The following is a 16,749-nucleotide window of genomic DNA, read 5'->3' as shown; positions in this document are numbered from 1 at the left end:
AAAAAAAAAAAAAAAAGAACTTAAAATCCATTGTAATTTGTCCAAAAAGTGAAACTTCTGACAATGAATTGTTGGAGACTAACTGCCAAACAGTGTTCTCATCATCTCAATAGGTCATTGCACCTATTAAATTTTTTTTTTTTTTACACATTTGCCAGGGAACTAGGTAGAGTGAAGTTAATTTACTGCATATTTGTTTCCTTAGCATTTACTAAGTTTTTTAAATATAATCTTTAAGATGCTTTTGGATCAATATTCTCTCCTTAGCTGAATTCTGAGCAAACATAAGATTCACTCATCTCCACTCTAGAATGTCACTTTGGGCAAAATAATAACTAATTCATTTATGTACTACTACACCTCTAGCCATAGTTACATTATGTATAAGCTCATAGAGTCTGCAGTCAAAGTATAACATATTCACAGGCCACAGATGTAAATGTACCTTTGTTCATTTTTCCCCTTCCAGTAGAAATTGCCCAGAAAATATGCTTCCAATAATTAAAAATGAAGGGTTGAGGGGAGTGTGTGTGCATTCTTTGTTCCTGTGCATTTTTATTGGCTTGGCTTACACAGGGACTCTCTTATTTTGAGTCTAACTGCCTCTTCTTTCTTCCCATACTTTACAAACCACCAGGATGGTTTCTAAGCTCCTTAGAGCAGGGGCAGTCTTTCTCATGGGGCAAATTTCCATCTGGCACCCAGCACATCATTTACAAAAAGCAGGCACTGGATGTGAATGACAGGGAATTATTATAATTTCCCACTTCCAGTGATAGTGAGGATCCAAGTAACCTTGTGTCCTGAGCTAAAAGATGGGTGCACTCTGCAGAGCCAGGGACAGAGCCTACTTGCCAAGTGGAAACTGGGAGAGAGATGACTGGCGTGGTTGTGGGGAAGGTGTGGATGGGACAGTGCCTTTGAGGGTGGCTCCATGTGAAGTCAGGGCCACGTGGGATGCTCCGTAGCTGGTGGGAAGGCTGCGCAGAGAAATGGGAGGAGAAGCCTCCCACAAAACCTTCCTGCCACTCCTGTGAAAACTTAATGAACTCTACACTTCTCACTAACATCTTGTAGGTGGGTGAAGGGCAAAAACAGGCTCATCATGGGATAGTCAAAACAAGGCTAGTTTATGCGTTTGTTAAATTGCATCAAGAGTCATCCAAGAATGATTTCCTAAATACCTGCTCTGTGCCTCAAATGTCATTATATGCTTTGAGGCATATAAAGGAAGCATCACCCACACTTGGGTTCTGCCCTCGAAATCCTTGGTAGTTCTCTAATGCTTGTTGTTGAAGCCTTGACCATTTCCAAATACGATCAATTCTCATTATTTGTGGATGCCATATTTGGAAATTCACCTACTTGCTAAAATGTAATTACCTCCCCCAAATCTAATCATTTGCAGGCATGCATAGAGCAGCAAACATTTCAGTCGTTGGATGCGCAGGGTCCCCACTGAGGTGCAACAAGGCACTACTCTGGCTTCTAGTTTCAGCTGTCACACTATCAACAAGCACCCCTCTTACAGTCTGTGTAATGCCACTTCTTTTTGTATTTTTGTGCTTTCTGATGGTGACTCAGCTGTCTAAAATGGCCCCAAACTTTGTGCTGAAGTGTTGTCTAGTCGTTTCTGATGGAAAATACGTGTTAGATAAGCTTCATTCTGGCATGAGCTGCAGTGCTTGCTGTTGGCCATGAGTTCAACGTTAATGAATCGTAATGCATATTAAATAATGTGTCTTTAAATAGAATCACACATAAAACAAAATTATGTATTGATCAGTTGATAAAAATGCTGTGATTGGAGGCTTGCAGGAACCTAACTGAATTGCTCCTAGGAGCAGTGGTTCAGTATTTACAAATTTAGCGCTTGTGGTGACTTACTAGAACAAAACTTCAGTGAATAATGAGAATGTATTGTACTTATGCCTTCCTCTGCTACTGTTTAACTGAAGGGCAAGTTAGACTAAGATTAACCTTTATTAAAGGCCAATTGTGGGTCAAACACTGTGCTAAGCATTTAAAATACATTAAGTCATTGGTCCCTCAGCTTAGAGTATCTCTTGTCACTTGACTGAGGCCTTTCCGATGGGCATCTTCTCAAATTACCTCTTATACCTACTCTCTATTGTCACAAAATCTCTGAGACTGACAGCAGTATTCCGTTCCATTTTACCTCTCCTCTAATCATTTCTAACCACCTTGTGAGGTCGATAGTATCTTCACTTTACAGATGAGAAAACTGATGCTCAGAGAGGTTAAATACATTTCCCAAGGCTGCACAATTCCCATACCCATTGCCTGGGAAATGATTTGAGGAGAGATAAAATGGAACGGAATACTGTTGTCAGTCTCAGAGATCTTGTGACAATAGAGAGTAAGTATAAAGGGTAATTTGAGAAGATGCCAATTGGAAAGGCCTCAGCCAAGTGACAAGAGATACTCCTCTAAGCTGAGGGACCAATAAGCTGAGCAGAGCTGCCTCTCCCTATCAGAGATTCCAGATAGATGACAGAGGTGGGCTTCCATCAGTGTGAAGGTTCCCCTTTCCAACAGGGCACATAATAAATCTACTCTTAATTATGCATTCATTTACGCAACAAGAATCTATTGAGTGCCTACCATATCCCAAGGACAGTTTAGATATTGGAGATTCAGTAGTGAACAAATAGATAAAAAGAGCACTGGGCTCATTGAGCATATATTCTAGTGAAATAATAGAAAGATTGGATCATGTGGCTTTAGGTGAATACTTTTCTGAATGTATTGGAATACTATTTTTTAAATACTAACAATACTGACATATTTCCATTCTGTCTGATTCAAATAAGAGCTCTGAAATAGCCAAAAAGATAAGAAGTAGCCAAATCATTTATGCTGCCTGCACTATATTGGGTGATCATGTTTTCTAGGGCTTACACTTCCTATGGCATACTAGATCTTCTCAAAAGTCCCCTGTTGCGAAACACTAGATGCTGGATAAACGGAGCGAAAACTGGCCTATTATTATTATGATTATCCCAAGGGAATGAGGCATCCCAAAAAGTGACCTGAAGTCTTTTTAGAACAATAGTTCTGAACTGGGGCTGGACATTAAGTCATCTGGAAAGTTTTAAAAAGTCCTGCTGCCCAGGTCACATCCAAACCAATTAAATCAGAATCTTGGAGTGGAACTCAGGCATCAGTAGTCTGTAAAGCTCCCCAGGTGATACTGACGTACAGCCAAGGTGAGGAACCACTGCTTTAGAAGGTGATAGAGTGCACAGTACATGGAGAGTCAGTAGTCCCAATGTTCTGCCAATTTCACTCAAAATTGCTGGCGCTGGTGGATCTGAAAAGTTATCCAGTTTCTTAAACCTCTTCTCCATACCTTCATTTCTTTACTCGTCAACCCGCACTGGAAGATGGACATTATCACCTCTCAGACAGATGCAATGAACCAACCTAAGTGGGCACTTTCTGAGTCTAAATACATCTGTTTATAGTTGAATGTTTTGATTTTTAAATGATTTTAAAAAAATGAGTTTCTGCTAAGCTGAGGCTACATGTATAAGCCAAAGAAGAGACACATAAATTGCAGCAAGAACTTTATTATTTCCACCAATAGGACTCTAAAAACCAAAGATAATACTCAATGTGTACCTAACGGGCACTAATTGTGCTCTTTTTCTGCCAAACTCTGTGATTTTGGTTCACATTCCTCTTTGGAGCCAGTACTTCATTTTTTTCCCCCATGAACCATCCAACAAAAATTATTGAGTATTTCCTATGTATAAAATGCTGGTAGAATATCCAGGGAGGAGAGAGTCTAATGATTACTAAATGTGAGTGACATCTGAATCCAAAATTATTCTATATCTAAAAGGTGCTATTAAAAATAATGTGAGTGACAACGAGCTTGAAGATGGAAATATTCTATGCTGCAAAGCAAAGCATGTCCTCTGGCTATCATCCTGGGTGGTTCCCATTAGACTGTCTGCATTTGGACTCTGAGATCTCTCAAAAGATGGGCAGAACTCCCTGTTCTAGAATCTCTGCAGAGCAAGATGGAAGTTCCCAGGAATTTTCTTTTTAAGAACACTATCCAGTCATTTTGTTTATGCAGGTCTGAACATAGGTTTCAGATCTAACCTAGGAACACATGAGGCAGTATTGTGTTTGGACTGGTCAAAGTAGGACATCAGCAAGCCACTAATATATTAATTCATACTCAGTTCTATAATGCTAATAGCAATAAAAATGGAAAGGAAACAGGTACCAATGGTTTTCATGTATTGCCTCACTTAACTTCCCCAAACTCTAAGTATAATAACATTGTTATTATACCTGTCTTGCAGGTAAAAAAAAATCATGAATGAAGGAGGTTAGGGTCACACAAATAGTTAAGTGGCAGAGTGGGGATTTGACCCAGGTGGTCTGACCCCAAAGTTCATCTCCTTAACCACTCTGCTATATTTCCTTGTGTATACCAGCCAATCTTGGCTTCTGGGTGACCTGGCACAAAGAGTTGAAAGTAACTGGTAGGGACAGCCCTGGGGTGAGCATTGGAGACCTGTCAAACCCACAGTCACACCATGGGGTTATAGCTATCTCTCCTACCCCTTGGGCTTGTCCTAAAAAAGGAGATAGGTTTGGGGCTGATATATGGGGTGGATTATGATCCTAAGGCATGTGAAAAACTTCATCCTAATGGAGCATCAAGAAAAAAAGGGCTGACCATCTCTCCTGGATGACATCGACTGAGCAGGCTGCCTTTCAGAGGTGGCATGCCAAGTTTTTGCTTATTTGCTCTCTCATGGGGGAATGTCAGGTGGCTCATAAGTCTGGGGATGGAGTTAGGAGGAGTGGACTGAGCAGGACTCACCATTTATAAAGTTACTGGCCAAGCTCTGTAACTGTAACTAAGAAAGGGTTGGTGGGTGGAGAAAAGAAAATCCCACTTGGTTGAGTTCAGTCAGACAAGAAAAAGGGGCAGCATGCAGTAACAGGCCAGGCTGAATGGGTGAAAAGAAAGAGGCTTCAGATGAGAGGTCATGGGGAGGTGGGGAAGGGGCATGAGCTGCTCACTTTGCCACATTGCAGCTGGGTCCAGAACAGGCCTGCCCTGCCCTTCCAGTTATTTTCTAGTGAACCAAAGGCCCAGCAGGGCAGAAAGAGCCAAGTCAGATCAACTTTTTCGTCCTGCTCTGAGGCTCTGATCTGAGACACAACAGAGCAGACAGGGACCTCTGGCTCCGAAGCCCTGGCCTGTCAAATATCTGGCGGCATCCTGATCTCTGCCCCAGCCTGCCCTTTCCCACTGAGCTGAGCATTTCTACTAAGCAGCCACACTGCGTGGGTCTCTCATCTCCCCTCTCTCACTCAGAGAGCACTGCTGCACAAGCCTTTCATTCTCCATCAAACGCTCTATGGCTTCCTGAGGGGGGTCCTTTGGAAGCCAGGGGTGCAGTGTAATTGCTGCATCTGCTATTGAAATTCACTTTTGGATTTCTATTCCCGGAGCAGAAAGTTCTGAAAGCTCCCATGGAGAAGGAGCAGGCTCTGAATCCTGCAGGCTTGGGCTACCCTAAAAAATTCTTGAAGCCTCATTTCTGTGTGGTCTCTTTCAAAACCTTCTGAATGTTCCAGGAGATCTATTTCTTGATAATTTTTCTCCCTTGCTTGGGGTCAGGCCAGAAGACAGCAGAACAGATGTCAGATCTAAAGCTTTCCCAATTCAACCACTTGACCACTGGCCCACTGATCTGCCGTGATGTAAATGAAAATGCCTTTGAGCATTTCTCACTCAGAGAAAAAGACAAACCTCTGTAGAAGCTGGAGACTCCCCTTCAAGAAAAACAACATGAAAGAACAGGATGATTGGAGTCAGCTGCCTTTCTGCCTGTAAGAATATGAAAGCCTTCTTTTTTTCTTCTCCCTCAAAAAGTCTAAATGGATTATGCCTAATTGAATTCTCAAACCCCTGCATGAATTTTCCTTCTGCAAGCTGTCACCTAGCTGACAAAAATATGCTTCAATTCAAAAAAATGCAAATTCCTTAGACCACAGCTTAGATGTGGACTAAATATTATTACTCAAACTGGGAAAACTGATGGTGGGACAGTGCTGGGGTCAGAGGTCAAGGCTAACATTCAGGGTTAAACCTCAGGTGAAAGTGAATACTTGAGCATGTTGACAGTTATCTTAGTGATTCTTTTCCTCTACCCTACTCAGAGTTACTAGAAAGGCCTGGAAAATGATCAAACAGCACATGCAAACATTGTGCTCCAAGAGGTCTTTCTTGGACTAATATTCGTGCCAGGAGCCCTAGCACACTTGCTGATCCTTCAAGAGCCTCTGGATTGCAACTGAAGGGTTGGGCTCCAAGGATTTTCTATTTTATGAGACAGGGTCTCCTTCTGTCGTCCAGGCTGGAGTGCAGTGGCACAATCATAGCTGACTGCAGCCTTGACCTCCTGGGCTGGAAGTGATCCTCACACCTCAGCCTCCCAGGTAGCTAGGACAACAGGCACACCACCAAGCCCAGCTAATATTTTAATTCTTTTTTTGGTAGAGACAGCGTCTCATGCTATGCTGCCAGGGTTGGTCTTGAATTCCTGGTCTCAAGGGATCCTCTGCATCAGCCTCCCAAAGCAGTGGGATTACAGGCATGAGCCACGGTGCCCTGCCAGGCTCTAAGATTTCTTATTTCTTTTTTGTTTTTTTTTTGAGACAGGGTCTCACCGTGTCATCTAGGCTGGAGTGCAGTGGCACCATCATAGCTTGATGTCTGCGCTAGAGCGACCCTCTCACTTTAACCCCTGAGTAGCTGTGACTACAAGTGCTTCCCACCATGCCTGGCTAATTAACAATTTTATTTTTATTTTTAGTAGAGATGAGATCTCACTATGTTGCCCAGGCTGGTCTTGAACTCCTGAGCTCAAGAGATCCTCTCACCTTGGCCTCCCAAAGTACTGGGATTACAAACAAGAGCCACTGTGCCTGACCAGGCTCTAAGACTTCTAATCTGGCCATAGAAGGACTAATGTTAGCTACCTCAGAGACATTCATTCATTTTAAGAAATACCGTCTTTCACTGAATATGACATTTTTTAGAAGGCACACCATATGTACCATAAAAAGCCATCTCGGCCGGGCGCGGTGGCTCAAGCCTGTAATCCCAGCACTTTGGGAGGCCGAGACGGGCGGATCACGAGGTCAGGAGATTGAGACCATCCTGGCTAACACGGTGAAACCCCGTCTCTACTAAAAAATACAAAACCTAGCCGGGCGAGGTGGCGGGCGCCTGTAGTCCCAGCTACTTGGGAGGCTGAGGCAGGAGAATGGCGTAAACCCGGGAGGCGGAGCCTGCAGTGAGCTGAGATCCGGCCACTGCACTCCAGGCCGGGCGACAGAGCAAGACTCCGTCTCAAAAAAAAAAAAAAAAGCCATCTCAACTCTGATATAAACTTTGTTATCATACAGAATGTTTATTTTATGCTAATGAAAGAGCTCTTTTAGATCTATTTAGACACAAATATATCATATATCCCCCTTGCTCATTCATGAAAAATAAAATACAGGCAAAATAAATTCAGGAAAGTCTTCCTAAAACTTTTTCACACCCAAGGGTTTGACTCTTCTGAATCTCTTTTCTTAGAAACTTATTTTTAAATAATTCTGAGTTTATAAAAAAGAAAGGTAGCACAGAGAGTCGATGCTGCTTGTCTACATACCACACTTTGAATCGCAAGGCTATAGTAGAATACCTAAAGTAAGTACCAGAATTGCTATTTACCACCTGTGTGATGTCTGACCTGCAGTGTCTTTATTTGGAATTTGGGACAATAATTCCCCTTACCTTCCAGGGTTGTTATGAGTAGCAAATGAGGAAAATCCACAGAAGCCCTTAGCAAACTGTCGAATACTTCACAAATATCTGTTGTCATTACCACTCACTACGAGGCATGATGCAGATGTATTCCTTGCCCCCACGGCATTTACAGTCTAGTTAATAATTCTTTACAGTTATTTGGTGCCACACAGTCCACATAGTTTACACAGTACTTTCATATCTGTTATGTAATTTGACCTTCTCAATAATCCTGTGAAGGTACGAAATTGTACCTCCATTTGTTATATACATTCTCCTGAAGTTCTGAGGGAGCTGTTTTTTCACAGTGGCCAAGCCTACTTTGAACCTGTTGGGTTGGCCTTGGCCTTGTCAGTGCTCTTTATTGTGGGAACTTCATAACACATGAATGGGGCTTTGTCAACACAGGGTTCCTAGGCCTGTTTCACCTGAAATGAACCTTTCTTATTTTTCAGACACAAAACTTCTCTGCAACTCTGGCCTGCTTTTGGGACCAGCAGCTCCTCCCTGGATACCCTGGACTGCTCCTCTCCCTGGTAACCCTCTCCTGGTAGGGACATTGATGGGGGTGAGGCTTATTGTTAGCTCCAGCTGTTTCTAATTAACCTTGACTTGCTCTCCTCTGTAAAACAGTAAAGGCAATTCAACACATTAGCTTTTTCAAAAGGGCCAAATCATTTTGCCATTAATCCAACTTGGGATAAAACAGAGATCAACTATTTAACACAATCAATTTTAAGTTAAAAAAAATAAACAAATAAACTTTCCCCCCTCCCCCCCATTATCATCCTGGCTTTTTTCTTCTGATCTCATTTTCTCTCAGAGGCCTGGTGGAGGAGAGGGTCTTGATTGACCTGGAAAAGTCATATATGACAAGCTGGGGGAAGCTTCCCTTGGACATTTCTAGTCCTCCACCGCTACCCCCACATAAGAGTAAAAGACTCACTGGGAAATCTTTGAAATTGCTTTAAATAAGTGAGCTTATTAATTCATATATACCTAAGTCTCCTTCCATTTCAAAGCTTTCTAATTGTGCCACTCTTACATTTCAAAAAAAGGTTATACTCATATTCCCTGGCTTAAAAATTCTTTTGATGATAATTCAGGGTTCCCCAGCTGCTAAAAACAAGATGTTATTTGCCTAACAATGAAAAACACAGATGAGGTCAGATTGTTTGTGGGGTATGGGTGGCTTGAGGTAAAGGAAGCATCATAATCTCATCCACTGTGGGGAGGAATTTTGAATCAGTGAAGGCTAGCTGGCCTTGGACTCCATCCAAGGGTATTCTGTCACTGAACTATCCAAGACAGCCTTATAAGGCAGTTTCTTCTAGAAGTCCAGTGTACAGTGGACCCCGAGGACAGGCTCTAGGGACAGGATGGAAATCATATTTCAGGATGTTAACAAATGCCTGCTTAGCTTAATCATTTTAATAATTCCAGGTCAAAGCTGTATAGTTTAAGAGATTTAAAAATTATAAAATCCTCCCCCAGATGTGGCCCCCTCCCCCTCAAGTTATTTCTCAGCTCTCCTAAAGAGAGTCTCCTGACTTCTGCCTGAACACAGTATCCTATTCAACAGTTTTTACTGGAAAGTTCTTCCATCGTGTCATCTAAACGTGCCTTGTGGCTATTTAATTCCAGGCCTTTTAATGCCGTCCTCCTGAAGAACTGTATTAAGAGAGCAATTTGTCAGGCACCTTCGATTTAATAACTAATTCCCAAACGATGAAGACACATTAACTCGTTCTTTACTTTCCTCTGAAAGAATCCTAAGTCCTCTAAGACCCCACTTTCTGTCCTTCAGTTTTTCAGATCTTTCCTAAAATGCAGAGATTGAAACTGGACAAAGTGATAATAAAGAACCAGTGGATTCACTCAATATTCTAGAAATTTCTGTGCTCAAGAAGGGCAGCTGAGGTCAGAAAAAAATTTAAAGCATTTCTATTGGACTGAGGCAGGCTCTTAGGGAATGTGACTTTTTCTGTTTCTGATCTGAAAGCGGAGAGAAAGAGTAATAGGGACTTTAGGGGGAAGAGACTCCTGAAAGGAGCAAGTGGTAGTAATTTGGAGGCAGGACTGGCTAATAAGGCAAGTGAGGTGAGGGCACTTAATGAGCAGTCACTGAATAAGAAAAAGCTCCTCAAGGGCTTTTCACTCCCAAGTAGGAAGCAGCTTGCCATGGCAGGCTGGGAACCCGGATTTGACAGCGCTTCTAAGATCTGAGAGGGAAACAGGTCTTGGGAAGGAGTGTAGGCATCTGTTGTTGTGATTACAGTAACAGCTTCCTTACGGGAGTCTCTGACTGTAGTCTCGCCCCCTTCCAATCCACTCTCCCAACAGTAGCCAACAAAGCTTTTCTAAAAGCACAAATCCAGCTCCATCACTCAGCGGCTCCCACTGCTCTGTGACAGCGTCTCAGCTCCTTAAGGGGTCACAGGCCCTCCCCTATCACTGGGCTCTTTCACACGGCCAGCTGCCTCTTTCTCCCCAGGCAATCCCACCAAACCACATGTGAGTCCTTCTGCTGGCTATGCTCTGCTTATCTCCTTTCTCTTAAAAAATTGTTTTAACTGATAACTGAAAATTGTATATATATGGTATACAACATGATGTTCTGATATATGTAGACATTTTGGAATGGCTAAATCAGGCTATTTAACTTATGCATTACCTCACATACTTTTTGTGTGTGTGTGGTAACAACATTTAAAGTCTACTATCTTAGAAATTCTTTTTTTTTTGGCAGGGTCTTGCTCTGTTACCCAGGCTGGAGTGCGGTGGTATGATCATGGCTCACTGCGGATTTGACCTCTTGGGCTCAAGTAATCCTCCCGCCTCAGCCTCCCAAGTATTTGGGACTACAGGTGTGCACCACCACAACCAGCTAATTTTTTGTTTTTTTTATAGAGACGAGGTCTCACTATATTGCCCAGGCTGGCAATTTTCAGGTATATAACATATTGTTATTCATTATAATCACCATGAGGGACAATAGATCTCCTGAGCTTATGTCTCCTCTCTAACCAAAATTGTGTGTCCTTTGACCAACATCTTGCCAATGCTGTCCCCTCCTCCCAACCCCATGTCTGGTAACTGCTGTTCTATTTTCTGCTTCTATAGGTTTGACTATTTTTCGATTCCACATATAAGTGAGATCACATAGCATTTATCTTTCTGTGCCTGGCTTTTTTCGCTTAATATAATGTCTTCCAGGTCCCCTCATGTTGTGGCAAATGACAAAATTTCCTTCTTTTTAAAGGCTGAATTAGTATTCTATTGTATATATATAGTGTTTTCTTCTCATCTCCCTTCTAACTCTACCACAACCTCTATACTAGCTCTTCTCCAGCCAGTTCCTTCTTATCCCTGTCTCAGTCAGGACATCATTCTTTCACTAAGTGATTCCTGGCTTTTCCTCCACGAACCTGGGTCCCCTCCTCTGGCTCTCGACAGTCCTCATGGTACTGCTATGTTAGTTTAATGATATTACACTGACTTGTACTCCTCCAAGATAAACCAGACAATTAATGACTTCATTTAATTTGAAACCCCTTTGTTTCAACTTTCAAAGAAGTTCATAAATTTACTGAAGGATAGTAGTAGAACATGGGCATTTAAATGATATATTATCAACATAAGAAATGAGTCTAATGAATCTAAAATGAGCATCTCAAAGAATGGAGGTTTAAAACTCATCAAATAAAATGAGTTCCTGAAAAATCAAAATCTATACTGAAGTGTTTTCCATTTACAGAACAGTTTCTATAGCTCTGGACCTAATTCTACTCAGCAAGGGGACGTGGAAAAGTTGGGATTTGGGGGGAAAAGTTACCATCCAATGTTAGGGTTCAGGATTGCTGATGACAGAAGGGAAGGCAAGTCAATGTCAGATGAATTTCCTGGCCTAGACTTTAGGAAGGCAGAAGATGCCAGAAGGAAAGAGAGCAGACAAGCGGGAGAGGGGCTTTCCTGCATTTCCAAACAGGAAGGTGCTTTCTTAAGAGAATTCCTTTGTTAATCAACAAATATTTATGATATGCCCAACTATTAGCCAGACACTGTGTTTATAAGGAGTTATAAGATGAAATCTCTCTTTTACAATGCTTACAGTCTAGTGGGGAAGACAGACATTCAAAGAGTCCTTCTGTGGCAGTTGGCGAAGGTCTATACTAGCTAACTTGTTCTCCAGTCAGGGCCCAAGGCCCTGCTGTTCCCTTTGCTGAAATCCTCCCAAGGGTTCTTAGCATGGCTCTACTCATCTCACTTAATACTGCTCATTCATCTGGAGTCTCTGTCCTAGTTCTCTGATGTACACCCTTCACAGCATATACACATTGTGTGAAAATATATTTCCTTGTTTCTTTGTATCTTCTTCAAGGTTACTTACCCTGAGATTAGGAGAGTGCCTAGCCAATTCACAGGTTGATTCATTCATTGATTCATGCATTAGACATGTGTTTAAAGCACATGCTACATACCATGCACTTATCTAGGTCCTTGGGTCTGTCTACATGAGGGAGCAAAATCTCCCTTCCCACCTGGAGCTTACTTTCATGTTGAATAATGACAACAATTAACGTTCATCAAATGCTTTCTATGGATAATATTCATGACATTTAATCTTCATGACAACCCTATGAGACAGATAATGGTTATAATCCCTGTCTTACAAGAGAGCAAGACCTTGGGCAGACAGGTCAAATAACTTGCTCAAGGCTATAGTCAGTAAGTGGTCAAGATTCACACCAAGGGAGTCTGGCTTGACAGCTCCTCATCTTAACTTCTCTGCTATACTGCCTCTTATATATGACACACAATACACGTGGAATAAACATTAGTTGAAACAATGGCTGGATGCATAGTCCTAGAAGAACAGATACATCATTTTGGGGTGGGGGAAAGTCAGAATACTTCACAGAGAAAGTGACAGAGCTGATCCTTGAAGGCTAGGTAAGAGCTCATTTTTCAAATTTTCATTATTTTTTTTCTTTCATGTCAGACAGGTAATGTGCCAATGTCATAAAAGGTTTGGGGGTGACATACCTCACACATGTGTATGAACACTCAATCATCATGCTTATGAACTACAAAAGGATCACAGGTAAGAGTTCAAAGGATGGAAAGGAAGTGAAGGAGGGTGCGATTGTGGTCTGTGTGGAGGTGGGAGGTGTTGCAGGCAGAAGGCACAACATCTACAGAGGCATGAAAGCATAGAGACATATGTGCTGAAGTGTGAATAGCAGATATTTACTGTGGCTAGTGCATAAAAGAGGTTAGAGAGGTCAAAATAGAATGGAGTTATATCGTGAAGGGCCTGTTATGTCCTGCTAGGTAGTTTGAACTTGGTCCTAAAGGTACTAAGAAGGGAGACCCTTAAGAGTGACATTCTGATTACAGAAGTGAAAATTAATTCTGAGGGAGAAAGGATGGTACCTAATGAGACCAAAGTGGCTGAAATGGGATTGCCAAAGAGCTCAGATTTAAAAGACTATGAACAACAGGTATAACCAGTAATTGGAATAGAGAAGTATCATGTTCTCTTCCAACTATGAAATTTTATTATATACTTAGCTTCTTTGTATCAACTTCTTTTAATTAAATGGAATCTTCAAATTCCCCCATCTGGTTACCTATGACTTCAGGGACCTCAATATAATCTAATGGCAGTAAATTCATAATGACAGTTCCAAGATTCGAAATTATTTGGTGATTATCTTTCAGACATATTTTCAAGCAGATCGCTTTGCCTTCTACCAGAGAGGTATGGAAAACAAGCAGACCAAGATCTCTTCCCAGGTGGGTAAGTGGTGATCTTACAAAAGGATGAAGACTGGGGCAAGCTCCAGGGCTCCAGGGCAAGTGCTCTGGGAGGTGAGTTTGTAACTTGTACAGATACTTTCTTAATCAGCAACATCAAATCTGTTTTGTACATTCCTGGTATATAGCACCTAGTACAGTGCTGACTTAAGTTAGCTGCTCAGTAAATGCATGTTAAATGGGACCAAAGGACCAGAAGGCAGATTGAATCACACCATTGTGGCTGAATCCCACAATGCTGCCCCTACCTGGCCCCTACTCAAGTTATACTCAAGCATAACTCAAGTTTCTTCTGAGAATAGAAAGGAACCTAGAGGTCTAGATGAACCTAGACAATGCATTTCCTATTCTGTGCAATGCCCCAGTATGAAATGGCACAGAAGTAAATGGCACTCTGTCCAGCTTGCTTTCTATGATTGTCAAAACCCATTCAGGTGTCAGAAGAAATATTTAGGGGACGCGATAGGGATCACTGTATGGTCTCTGCAGTGGAAAGGTTCTGCTGTGGGAAAGGCTTCCCATTCTCTTTTGCTCTCTTTGGCATTCTCCTATAAATTGTCTCTGCCATTTAGACCTCATCTCTCTCAATTTAGGATGAGAAGAAATGGCTAATTTAAGTCAAGGTTTCCAGTTTCAGATGCTGTTTTCTTGAACATTTCCCCAAATATAAAGAAAAGCCGGGCCGGAACCCTCAAAGGGTTTGCAGTCTGGAGACGCACTGAGCTGGGTGGACGTGGTAATGAGGTTATGAAACTGGTTCTATATGACGGTCTCAATATTTTATAATCAGACTGTGTGAGTGTTTGGAGATGTAAGTAGCAGATGAGAAAAAGGAATATTAAGTATAAACTAGAAATTGACAACACTTGAACAATCACCAAGCTAATCTTCTGCTCTGATAAAGCAAGTATCTGTCATTTTGAAAAAACTATAGAGAAAGTTCCCCACTGTAATGTTTATAGGAAAATCTCAATATTTGGAATAAATTATTAAATAATGCCCATTTATCTTTTCATGATGTGACTGACAAATGAGATCCAAAGTACCACGTAACTGTTTCTATTGGAAACATATGCAGATTTTTTTGGATTGCAATTTTCTAAGTTTAAGGTGATGATACTATAAATATTTAATAGTGAGTTACACAATTTAAGGCTTTCAATAGTGAACTTGGAAATTGATGACATACAATCTATTAGTTTGTGGACTTTGTGGAAAAGCTCTAAAGAAATAATTTGGAAATTCTGGAGAAAGTCTGAACTGTGTTAAAGAAGCAACAGCTTCTGTAATCTCAGAACTGCCTCCTCTCCATTTTCTACCTTGGCTGAGATCAGGAGCTGCCAACATTGAATGTCTGACTTTCCCTTGAAAATACTGCCAATGGAAAATGTTATTTCAGGCATTAGAGTTAAAATTTCTGTGTGTGTGTGTGTCTGTGTGTGTGTTTACAAGTCCAGACTTTATTTTCTTATTACTTTCTTTCTTTTTTTATTTTCGAGATGGAGTCTCTCTCTGTTGCCCAGGCTGGAGTATGATCTTGGCTCACTGCAATCTCCGCCTCCCAGATTCAAGCATTCTTCTGCCTCAGCCTCCTGAGTAGCTGGGATTACAGGTGTGCACCACCACACCCGGCTAATTTTTATATTTTTGTTTTTTAGTAGAGATGGGGTTTCACCATGTTGGTCAGGCTGGTCTCAAACTCCTGACCTCGTGATCCGCCCACCTTGGCCTCCCAAAGTGCTGGGATTACAGGCATCAGTCACCACACCCGGCCTATTTTCTTATTTCATTTACAGCAAGCTTGGACTTACTTGGAATAAAATAAACAATCAAACGTAATCTCAAAGACATTTCTGAACAGTGCATCCTGGGGACAAATTATGCAAAACAATACAAATCAAAGAAACAGGAAGGGAAAACAAAATGATCAGAAGGTTGACAACCAAGTGCATCACAAAAACTTTCTTCAAAGAGTTTGTATTTTATTTTTGCCCACAAATAATTAGCTAGATTACTGTCTGAGAACCTTTAATTTTTAGAAAGTGGACTATTTTCTTCAATACTAAGAAATCAGGGCTGAGCACGGTGGTTTATGCCTGTAATCCCAGCAGCCCGGGATTACTTGAGCTCAGGAGTTCGAGCCAGCCTTGGCAACACAGTGAAACTCCGTCTCTACAAAAAAATACAAAAATTAACCAGGCGTGGTGGCACAGGCTTGTAGTCCCAGCTACTTGGGAGGCTGAGGCGGAAGGATCCCTTGAGTCCAGGAGGCAGAGGTTGCAGTGGGCTGAGATCATGCCACTGCACTCCACCCTGGGCGACAGAGCAAGATCCTGTCTTCAACAACAACAACAACAACAAAAATCTGTCTGGAAGTCCTTACTTTATATTTCATTGTCAAACTGCTTTCCCCCATCTCTTGACTTCACCTCTGTGTACATCCCCAAGCCAAGAAAGAAAATGACAAGAAAGGGACAGATGTTAGCACGAGTTGGGTGCGCTTTGGGGATGGGGAAGTCTGAGGTCTCGGAAAATCTTTTCTACCTATACACCCAGCCCTGTGAGTTCTCACTTTCTTGATGCACGCACCAAACTCTCAAAACCACCAAAAAAGAGAAGGGGGGGCGTCGCCCACCCCTCCTGGCATTCTGCAGTTGCCAACTCTTTCCCTCCCATCTGGCTCCTCGGATGCCCGCGGGGGAATCGAGGTGAATAGTACCGGGCGAGGCCGCCGCGGACGCCCCGTCGGATGTGCCCTTCTCTGGGCCGAGCGGGTCAGGGTTGGAGAGGGAAGCGCTCGTGCCCACCTTGCTCGCAGGTGCCCTTGCTGACCTGGGTGATGGCCTTCTCCCCGCGGCTCTCGGCCCTCTGGCTGGCGGCGCGCAGCTGGCAGCCGCTTGAGTAGGTGGTGCCATCGCTGCCGCACACCGGGTAGCGGCTCTTGCACACGCACACGCCGCTTACCCCCGGGCCGCCAGCTGCTGCCCCGGCTTTACCCTTCCGCCTCTTGCGGCTCTTCACGCACTCCATGCCCGGCGCGCAGTACCCCCTGCCGGCGCCGCCGCCCCCGCACG

General features: G+C 42.6%; 1 protein-coding gene across 1 annotated transcript in view; it reads right to left on the bottom strand.

The window, feature by feature from the left end:
* IGFBP7 (insulin-like growth factor binding protein 7) overlaps positions 1 to 16,749 on the bottom strand; it is a 77,416-nt gene that overhangs the window by 60,021 nt on the left and 646 nt on the right. The window contains exon 2 of the mRNA XM_011938661.1: positions 16,483 to 16,748. Coding sequence (XP_011794051.1) covers positions 16,483 to 16,748 — 266 coding nt within the window. The remainder of the gene's footprint in view (positions 1 to 16,482; position 16,749) is intronic.

The sequence above is a fragment of the Colobus angolensis genome, unplaced genomic scaffold (assembly GCF_000951035.1).
Source record: "Colobus angolensis palliatus isolate OR3802 unplaced genomic scaffold, Cang.pa_1.0 Scaffold100, whole genome shotgun sequence".
Classification (NCBI taxonomy): domain Eukaryota; kingdom Metazoa; phylum Chordata; class Mammalia; order Primates; family Cercopithecidae; genus Colobus; species Colobus angolensis.
This window is presented reverse-complemented; position numbering and strand designations above follow the sequence as displayed.